At 41.9% G+C, this 11,057-nt stretch overlaps 1 protein-coding gene across 1 annotated transcript; it reads left to right on the top strand.

The window, feature by feature from the left end:
• Window positions 1-4,524: 4,524 nt before the first annotated feature.
• LOC105230137 (toll-like receptor 7) lies at window positions 4,525-10,694 on the top strand. The gene has a single exon (XM_011210738.4). It carries the CDS (start codon window positions 5,525-5,527, stop codon window positions 10,037-10,039), a length of 4,515 nt encoding a protein of 1,504 aa, XP_011209040.2. The 5' UTR covers window positions 4,525-5,524; the 3' UTR covers window positions 10,040-10,694.
• Window positions 10,695-11,057: the final 363 nt, after the last annotated feature.

The following is an 11,057-nucleotide window of genomic DNA, read 5'->3' as shown; positions in this document are numbered from 1 at the left end:
TAAAAATATATAGCATATTAATATGTGTGCATTTGGATGCTGTGTAGCGTCTAGCACATGTGAGACTCAGCTGCTTGCAGCACACATATGTATGTTTGCTTGCGTGCATCACATGCTTGTGCACTTAGCGCTGCACTTGGAGCAATCCCTGTTGACTCAGCGTAGCCGCCACTTTATTTATGTAGTGGTAACATGCAATAAATCTCGAGTTATTTAATTGCTTTGTTTGATATTTTTAATGTGGAGTAAAATGCGTGAGTAATTGAGCATGCTTGAATGTTGAGCATATTCAATTTGAGTGTTATGTTCTCTTGAAAATGCGTGGAGTGTAAAAGAGCGTGTGAGATTTTCTACAAAAGTTATTGCGAGCGTAAATTTTTGTCTTCAAATTCATAATTTTCAAAAGTCTACAAAGAGATGGGAGTGCATTGTGTTAAATCATTTATTATGAAAATTCAGTTTGAGATTTAAGAATGAAAATGAAGTGACTCTGGCTCTCAGCATGCCTTCCTCAGTTGTAAACAAACGCAGAGGTGGCACTCAGGGAAAACCATTCAACTGAATAAGCGAAATTTCCGTTGCAATTACTAAATTAAATTGGCTAAACAACGAATACTTTATTAATATTACATTAGTGGAAATACCAACACTAAACTACATAGATATAAAAAAAAAATTAAAATATCAATAACACTTATAATTACAAAGAGATTTTTATAAAAATATTTTTTTGTAATTTTATGTAATGAAATTTAAAGAAAAAAATTAAATTTTCATCACACATGATAAATTATTAAGTCAAAAACTGAAAATGAAATATACGGCCTTACGCCATTAAATTTAGTTTCTATTATTTATTTTCAATTTTAAAGTACAGTGAAAGCTCTATTTAACGGGATATCTCCATCATGCATTAAAATTTCCCACCCAAACTCTCCCAGTTTTAACCGAGTCATCAAAGATGTTTGCGGTCTAGCGTTGTTATGATGGTAGAAGCCCTTTCTGTTGATCTGTTCCAGCCGTTTTTTCTTTTGGATTGGTTGCTTCAATGTTATCATTTGTTGACAGTAAAATGTGAAATTAATCGTTCGACCTGGCTGTACCAGCTTCTATTGGATGATTCCTTTCCAGTTCCACCAAACACTCAGCATAACCTTTCGAGGCGTCAGTCTTGGATTTACGACCATTTGTTGACTTCACCACCCTTGGACCATGATCTTTTTCACACATTATTGTCATATTTGATCCACTTTTCATCACCTGTTACCATTCGCTTCAGAAATGGTTCGATTTCATTTCATTTCAGCTAAGAATTAGAGATGTTTATTCGGTCCATAAAATTTTTCACTGACAATTCATGTGGCACCCAAACATCGAGCTCCTTTCTGTAGCCAGCCTTTTTTAAATGGTCAAAACCATTAGATGATGAATGTTAAGTTCCTTAGCATTGCTATGACTTTTTTGTGTCAGTCCTGGTCAATCTTTTCCATAACTTCATCGACGAATCAACGAAATTTCCAAAACGAAAGCGAGCAAACTATTGTTGTGCTACACGAGCTAATACAGAGTCGTTTACGTAAACTTTGGTCTCTTGTGTGACATTCTTCCCTTTTTTATACAAAAAATTCAAAATGCAGTTAACTTTCTCATAACCGGTCATCCAGTGTCGAAGTGTCCCTCTATGGGAGTTGTCCACATATGGTTTCGTTCAAAAACGTGTGTTTAAAATATATGCTTAGGGTTAGAAGCTACAACGCAGAACTATACTTCTACTGAACTAATAAATGCGAGCCAATGTCAGGCAGAAGTGAATGTAAGACAATTATCAAATTATTTTCCGTTGAGCAACCGCGAACCAGACGATCATTGGAACGTTGTCGTGTCCGGTTATAAGAATTAGTTTTTTTAGAGAAATATTGGTTTGGTTCATGAAATTTGTCCGATTATGGGAGCTGCCCGGGTGTAAAGACTGTTTGTAATTCAATACAACTGTATTTTCAAAAACGAAAATTATCTGGAAAAAAATTAAGAAATTTTAACTAGGTGGGAATTAATATAAATAACCAATTATTAACAATATTCAATAATATACTAAGTTCATATGCAAACAAGTAGTAAAATATTCAAAAAGACTCAATTTGTTTTGTTTTCTTTTTCAATATTCTAAAATTCCCTAATATTAACTCGCGCCTAATTTGACATTTTCAGCGGTAATACTAATAAACTGAAATATTAATAATATTTTTCCAAAAACACACCAACGTTTTGTATAATTTTAGGATTTTCCTTTCTCTAATTGAATTCCAAGTATTATTCGCCTTTCATATTAATCAATCAAAATGCATATTTCAGCTGAATTTGCTCATAAAACATTCATATAAATGGGCTTTTCCTGGCGGAAAATTTGCCAATGAAGTTAATATTTAATTTCATCCAACTAATACCGACCTGCGTTATGGGCGCTCTGAAATAGGACTCTTTGAACTTCACAAACCGAGAGAAGTCACTCCTTGAGTGTCCTTACAACAACTCTCTTCAAGTACAAATTGCACGCACTCTCAAATGCTACCAAGAACAGCGCCACTGGCAACCAAAGCGGCGAAAAATCGGAAAATTTGGCATGCAAACCCAAATGCCAAATCTGCTCGGCGCTGCGAATGTTTATGATTTGCGAGCGACAGGACAATGCATTGGCTTCGTGAGAGTGTAGACTTCTGCTCGTGCAAAACGGCTGATTTTCGGCAAATTTTATTTCCTCCATTCCATTACGCCTTCATCATGTTGTTTCCTTTGCACGTTTTTCGTTTTTCTTGCGGCTGCTTTGCCTGTGTGTCAATGCCTAAGAAGCAGGAAAAAAACACAATAAAATAGGCGAAATGGGTGAATAACAAAAACAAATGCAAACACTTGTCCAAATGCCAAGTTTACGTAGCTAGAACAGAATTTGTTTTTTGTTTGGGCGGTGAAAAAGCGAATTTGGTTACAGCGAGTTGAATAAACTGTGTGACAGTAGAGACAAGTGGGGAGCATAAAGGCACGACCTACAAGCCGGAAGACAGTACTTCTATATGTATGTACATATGTCCATATAACCGTATATACAACCAGGACTGCAAAGGATATTTGCATTTACAAAAGAATTCGCACAATTAGGCTGCTGGGGATTAAAGATGAAACGCAAGTGATGTACGAACTTTGAAATGTGATTTAAGTCGAGCGGAGCAAAACTTGAATATTTAATTTCATTTTGCAAAGAGCTGAGAAGAAAGTAGTAAGTGGTGCGCAAATGAGATAATTTAATAGTGCGTAAATTAGAAACCCAGGTTTGGAGGCACAAATTTGTATAAATGTAGGTCATGAGAAGTCAAAATATAATATAGAGTTCATAGGTGTTGGAAGGAACGATGAGGTCCTGTCGTGAAATATAAATACATTCAACACCTATAAAAAAGCTTCCAGAAAATGTACGTCTATACACATTTACTTCACGAAAAATTATAAATTATACCACTGTTCCAAAACGTATGTGCATCCATACCTTTTTAGAGTTTTCCAACATATTTCCCTTTATTAAGCCTTAAAACTCGCATTCCTAATAGGCAAAATGCAAATTTTCGTCATACGGAAGCGGAAATAAGTAGCGAAATGCTAGGAAATGCAACATTCTCGTTTCCCAAAGAGCCACCAACAATAAAAGCAACAACACTAGCAACAAAATCATAACTCAAGTAGTGAGCAAATATGAATATCCTTTTTAATTTGCTGTTTCTGGTGTATGGAATGCACAAACAGACAAACATATGTACATAAGTACAAAGGACATAGGCCTTACAAAACGAATGGCAACAATGAAAAACCTACTTGGCATAATCTCTGGCCCAAAGGCGAAGCGCAGAAAAAAACACAAACGGAAACTTTTTTATATGTAAAGAAGTTTGGTAAAAAGAATAGAGCAACAGAGAACGTAGGACATAAAGTGCCAGAGAATTACAAACAAAATTTTGTTTGATGAAGAAAATGCTCAAACATTTGAGAGGAAAATGAGAGCGAGCGCCAGTTATGAGCGCTTTTGAGGGTACAGAGAGTCTGAGATTATAACAATGAACACATAAATAGAGAGCGCGAATATATTCGACTGGCTTGTGAGTCGAGAAACCCATTTAAAGTCGATATTTTATGCTAGCGTATTAAATGTGGGAGTTTTTACGATTTAATACTGAGTATTTGCGTTTGAGCTCAATTGACCACAAACACTCAGTTAGAGCACTGTGAAATAGCATTTTATGAAGAGCCAGAGAGCTGAGCTGAGAACACATTTCTCTCCAGCTCTCTAGTTTGAGTGCCAAACCAATTGGTTTACAAAATTCCAATTGAGAGCGAAACTCTACAAGCCTCCTTGGTTCGTGTTTTTGGGGTGGTTGCACGTTTGGCCGCCTGCTTATGGCAGGCATCGTGTACGCCAGCTCGTTCAACCATACACCTTTTTCGTTACACTAAAACATCGTAAAACTATTGACTGTCGCCGCTGCTACAACGGCTGATTGTTCGAACATCGTCTTTGCCGTCGCTTTTGCTTTGGCCGCTGCTACTCCGACTACGGCCACACCGTGTCTACAAACAACCGACTCGAAAGCAAGTCGAATTGCTAATACGATAGCGACTGCTTTGCGCGACGAGTACGAGTAAAAATGTTGAGCTCGCCAGCGCTGTGCAATCAGTTCGAGTTCTCGCGTCGTCGAAAGTGGACGTATAGGCTGTGCACGATTTTACGCGAAAAACGGGTTTTTCAGTTTTTCTTTTTACCATACACACAACCACCAAACAAACAAACGCTTTACTTTAGTTGAAGCGCAGAAAATCGAAGCGACAGTAGAGTACATATGAAAAAGTCAATAATGACCGAAAACAAAAGTCGTGCAAAAGTGCTTGCTTTACACCGCCCAACAAATGAAAAGCGTTTAAGCCAATAAAAAAGAGAATAATTTCGTGTGCAAGTTTACGAAGCAAGAAGCAAGTGTAGCAGCAGTACGGGCGAAAAGCAAAAAAACAAAACTGGTGTAGTGAAAAAGTTCAACGACAACGACGACGACGATTGCGTTGACAAGTGATTTGGCTTGCGTGCTGTGCGTGAAAATTGCTGGGTGAAAATTTCAGTTAATGAAAAATTCATGAAGAAAATTTCGTAAATTCAGTTGGTGGACAAAGTGCTATGTGTTTTTGGAGAAAATCAAATAAATTGGAAAATAAATTGAAGCAACGCAATTGAAACAGTGAAATCGATTTGCATACAAAATAGTCTTCGAATCAAAAAATTAAAAAAAGTAACAGAAAAGTTAAGAGAAACAACAATTGAAAGTGCACAGTTAGTATTTAACGCAATGAAATAGCTAAATGCAGCTGAAGTGTGGCGCTTACCTGAACGCAGCGCGCATTAAACGCGTTTGTATGCAAGCGCACAGCTGTTTAATACACTAACAAAGCAAAATTAATAATCGTAAGAAATAATTAGAAAAACAAAATAAATATGTGCAAACTAAGCAGGTTGCCAATGCGACGACACGCTAATTACAGCGCGTGCACGCTGTTGCTACTAACCGCATACATTATCAGCAACGGTTGCATATGTGTTGCCTCAGCGCTGCATAATAAGGGCGCTGACAGACCAGAGTCCAGCTACGCGCTCTCCTCGGACTCTGCTTCAGCGAGTGCGGCCAGCATGATGGCCACCTCGATAGCGGGCGCGGCTGCTACGGCAGGCGCTGGCATTACCGGCACTACGAACAACAAGGATGCAGCGGGCGCCACAACTGGGGTCGCGGCCTCCGCAGCCGCACAGCCAGCGCCGACCAATCAATGTTCCTGGCAGTACAATGGCACCACATCGGTACGCTGCAATCTACGCACCATTGAGCGGCACATCGCGCTCGATTTGCAGGGCGCTGATGGCACCAGCCAGCTGGAGATCAAATGCAGCGAACTCTACCTCTTCGAATCACAATTGCCACAGGCGGCATTTGCGCGCCTACAAACGCTCGATGTGCTGCGTATTGATGGCTGCAAATTGCTGCAATTGCCAAATAATGCATTCGAGGGTCTGAATGTGTTGCGCACATTGGCGGTGAATACGCGTAATCCCGATTGGGGACCAGGCAAAACTTTGGAGCTCTATCCGGACTCGTTGAATAGCCTGAAGCAGTTGACCGAATTGCAGTTGGGCCATAATAATTTGCGTGCGCTGCCAGCTGGCTTCCTCTGTCCGGTGGGGAATCTGCAAGTGTTAAATTTGACGCATAATCGTATACGTTCGGCGGAGAATCTGGGCTTTGCTGATATGAATTGTAATGGAGGTAGTGAGTTGCAGGTGTTGGACGCCAGTTACAATGAGCTGCGCTCGGTGACCGAGAGTTGGGGCATATCGCGACTGCGACGTTTACAGCAATTAAATTTGCAGCATAATAATATATCAGAGTTGTCTGGTGAGGCTTTGGCCGGCTTGAGTTCGCTGCGTATTGTGAATTTGAGCAACAATCATTTGGAAACTTTGCCCGAGGGACTGTTTGCCGGTTCGAAAGAGCTGCGCGAGATACATTTGCAGAACAATGAGCTATATGAACTGCCCAAAGGACTCTTTCATCGTCTCGAGCAGTTGCTGGTGGTGGATTTGTCCGGCAATCAGTTGACCTCGAATCATATAGACAACACTACGTTCGCTGGCCTCATACGTTTGATTGTTTTGAATTTGGCGCACAATGCCTTGACACGAATTGACTACCGCACCTTCAAGGAGTTGTATTTCCTGCAGATTTTGAACTTGCGCAACAATTCCATTGGCCATATTGAGGACAACGCATTTTTGCCGCTTTACAATTTGCACACTTTAAATTTGGCTGAGAATCGTTTGCATACATTGGATGATAAGCTCTTCAATGGCTTGTATGTGTTGTCAAAGTTGACACTCAACAACAACTTGATTAGCGTGATTGAACCAAATGTTTTCAAAAACTGTTCGGACCTCAAGGAACTCGATCTTAGCTCGAATCAGCTGAATGAAGTGCCACGCGCATTACAAGATCTCGCGATGTTACGTACGTTGGATTTGGGTGAGAATCAGATACGCACTTTCGACAATCAGAGTTTCAAGAATTTGCATCAGCTGACGGGTCTACGTTTGATAGACAACCAAATTGGCAATATCAGTGTGGGCATGTTTGCCGACTTGCCACGTCTCAGTGTACTCAATCTTGCCAAGAATCGCATACAGTCCATTGAACGTGGTGCTTTTGATAAGAATTTCGAGTTGGAGGCCATACGTCTGGATCGTAACTTCCTGTCCGATATTAATGGCGTATTTGCTACTTTGGTCTCGCTGTTGTGGCTCAATCTCTCCGAAAATCATTTGGTCTGGTTCGACTACGCTTTCATACCGAGTAATCTGAAGTGGCTGGACATACATGGCAACTACATTGAGGCACTGGGCAACTACTATAAACTGCAAGAGGAGATACGTGTTAAGACGCTGGATGCCAGTCACAATCGCATCACTGAAATCGGCGCTATGTCTATACCGAATACCATCGAATTGCTGTTCATCAACAACAACCTCATCAGCACTGTGCACCCGAATGCGTTTGTGGATAAAGTGAATTTGGCGCGTGTTGATCTGTACGCCAACGCATTGTCTAAGTTGCAATTACAGCAGTTGCGTGTTGCACCCGTTCAACCGGCTAAACCGCTGCCGGAATTCTATCTTGGCGGTAATCCGTTCGAGTGCGACTGCACCATGGACTGGCTGCAGCGCATCAACAACCTCACCACACGTCAGCATCCGCGCGTCATGGATCTCAACAACATTGAATGTGTTATGCCACATGCACGCGGTGCACCTGTGCGCCCACTTACCTCACTCAAACCACAAGACTTCCTTTGCCGCTATGAGTCGCACTGTTTTGCGCTGTGCCATTGCTGTGACTTTGATGCCTGTGATTGTGAGATGACGTGCCCCAGCAATTGCACTTGCTACCACGACCAGATTTGGTCGACGAATGTGGTAGATTGTGGTGGACAACAGACTACAGAGCTACCACGTCGTGTACCCATGGACTCGAGTGTTGTTTATTTGGATGGCAACAACTTCCCTGTGCTGAGGGATCACGCCTTCATAGGACGTAAAAATCTGCGTTCGCTCTATGTGAACGGCAGTCAGGTGGCGCGCATACAAAATCGTACCTTCGCTGGTCTCATTTCGCTGCAGGTGCTCCACTTGGAGGACAATCTCTTACGCACTTTGCACGGCAACGAATTTGAGTTTCTCGTCGCACTACGTGAGCTTTACTTACAAAATAATCAGCTCACTTCTTTGGACAACATTACGCTAGCGCCGTTGGTATCGCTGGAAGTGCTGCGCATAGACGGCAATCGGCTGTTGACGCTCACCATATGGCAGCTGCAACAACCACAGTTCAAACAAATGCGTGCGCTGGCATTAGGCCGAAATCAGTGGAGTTGTCGCTGTAAGTTCCTGCAGGAACTGACCGCCTACGTAGCCGACAACGCACAAATTGTGTTAGACATGCAAGACATCTACTGCGTGGACGTCGGCGTAAGCGGTACTAGCGTGGTGCAAAAGCGTGAACTGGACTTTAATGCTACTGCCGCTTGCACTGATTACTACGCTGGCGGCTCAATGCTGCAACATGGCATACCAAAGACTTACATACCTCTACTAGCTGCAGCATTGGCGCTCATATTTTTGCTTGTGGTAGTCATCATCATATTTGTCTTTCGCGAATCGTTGCGCATTTGGCTATTTGCGCACTACGGCGTACGTGTGTTCGGACCACGCTGCGAGGAAACGGAGAAGCTATACGATGCCGTGCTACTGCACTCCGCCAAAGATTCAGAGTTTGTAGCGCAACATTTGGTGTCGGAGCTGGAGACTGGACGTCCTCCCTTACGTATCTGCCTGCAACACCGCGATCTGGCACACGATGCCACACACTATCAGCTGCTGGAGGCCTCACGCGTATCACGACGCGTTGTCATCTTGCTGTCACGCAACTTTCTACAGACTGAGTGGTCACGCTGCGAACTGCGACGCGCCGTGCACGATGCGCTGCGCAACCGTCCACAAAAGCTGGTCGTGATTGAAGAACCCGAAGTGCAATTCGAAGCAGAGAGCGACATCGAGCTCTTACCCTACTTAAAGACATCCGCAGTGCATCGTATACGTCGCGCCGATCGTCACTTCTGGGAGAAACTACGCTACGCGCTACCCGCCGACTATCCCACCTATCGCGGTGGCGTTGCCGGTGTGCCTGGCAATAACTACACGCTAGATCACAATCATGAGCGCATCAAACAACCCTCTAGTCCTGGCATACTCTATCGCCAAGCGCCACCACCTGCCTACTGCACAGAAGGTGTCGCCGGCGAGCTAATCGGCGCCGAGCCCACAAATTACTCCTCCGCCACCACAGCGACGCCCAGCCCGCGTCCGCAGCGACGCGAACATAGCGCGGGCGTCAACACAGCTGCAAGCACACTGCATCATCCCATAGTGGGCACACACTTACATCCTAGCGCCGCACAACAAGCAACGCTGGCGGCAGCAGCGGCTCAACGCGGCGCCGAAATGAGCGGTAATGCGGCTGGCGCGGCCAATAACAGCCAGTATTATCACCATGCCACAGCGCCCAGTCAAACATACGGTATGCGCCCACCCTCAGAGCATATATACTCCAGCATAGACTCCGACTACTCCACGCTGGACAATGAAAACATGCTGATGATGCCGCCACCCTCGCCCACACCCAATGGCGGCGCGACGGTTCAGAGCTTACAGCGCTTTCATCAACACCAACAGCAACAGCAGCAGCAGCAACAGCTGATGTCACAAACATGGCGACCGCAGCAGCAGCAGCAGCAAAATCAAAAGCAACAGCAACGTCGCGGCGAGTGTGAAACAACGAGCAGCGTGACGTCGGTGACAGCGCCGAGCGGCCAACAGCAGGGACCGCATGTGCAGGCGTATTTAGTGTAGATATAGTTGTAAAGCTGCGATATGGGCAAAATATAAATACGACGCACAGTAAAAGCATCTTAAGCATTAATAGTAACTCAACTGATTTATTTATTAAGTAGAAATGTAGCGGCGAATTTTTGGGACTGGTTCCTGGCACTGAAACTAAACACAACAAAAGTGTAAATGAATTTTATAATACTACATAACTAAAAGTCGATATATTTATGGCAAATGAAAGTTTGAAAAGTCTAAATTTTTTACAACTAAAAATCTTAAATTTTTTAAACGCAAAAAATATTTATACTAAATGCAAAAATTTTTAAAATAAATATATATATATTTTTTTATTTTTCAAAGCGCCAAGTGTCGTTATTTGCTGCTAGTAGTTATTGAATTGAAAATTATTTATAAAACGCGTAATAAAATTTAAAAAAATTAAAAAAAAAATGCAAAAAGTCGCAGTTGCCCAAGCTGAACAGCAGTTTAAAAAATAAAATAAAATTAATAAAAAATATTTAATTTAAAAATTATGTAAAGTAATTAAAAAAATTGTATAAAAAGCCTATAAAATTCAAAAATAACTAAACCAACGGCGACAAGCTGCTTGATAACCCAGTGAACAAAAATTAAATAAAAAAGTTCAATTTTGAAAAAAAAAAAATAAAAAATTAATTGAACCAAGTGATTATGTTGATGCAAACGCCGTTATTGACCATGATGATAAGCGTATGTAATATGTAGTTATGTATGTAAACTCGATTTTCCTCATATAAATATATAGATATATACATAAAGAATTTCTTCTAAGTGTAAATAGCTAATTTAGTTGTATTTGTATGTGTAAGCCTCAGCCTAAGCCTAAGTATATAATGTATATGAAATCCGTGTACCTACATGGCTATATTTAGTTAGGCTAAACGCGTTAAACTAACGGGCGTTGAAGGGTGGTGCGTAGCCGCAAACAGTTTGAGGGGAAGGAGCGAAGCGCTGGCATTACAGCATTACAGCATTAATGTCTAAATAGGTATTTGCACTT

Source organism: Bactrocera dorsalis, chromosome 3 (assembly GCF_023373825.1).
Source record: "Bactrocera dorsalis isolate Fly_Bdor chromosome 3, ASM2337382v1, whole genome shotgun sequence".
Classification (NCBI taxonomy): Eukaryota; Metazoa; Arthropoda; class Insecta; order Diptera; family Tephritidae; genus Bactrocera; species Bactrocera dorsalis.
The sequence above is the reverse complement of the archived record's forward strand: the minus strand, read 5'-3'. Positions and strand labels throughout refer to the sequence as shown.

Excerpts from the sequence above, each read along its gene's own strand:
- LOC105230137 (XM_011210738.4), top strand. The coding sequence starts at position 5,525 with ATGTGCAAACTAAGCAGGTTGCCAATGCGACGACACGCTAATTACAGC.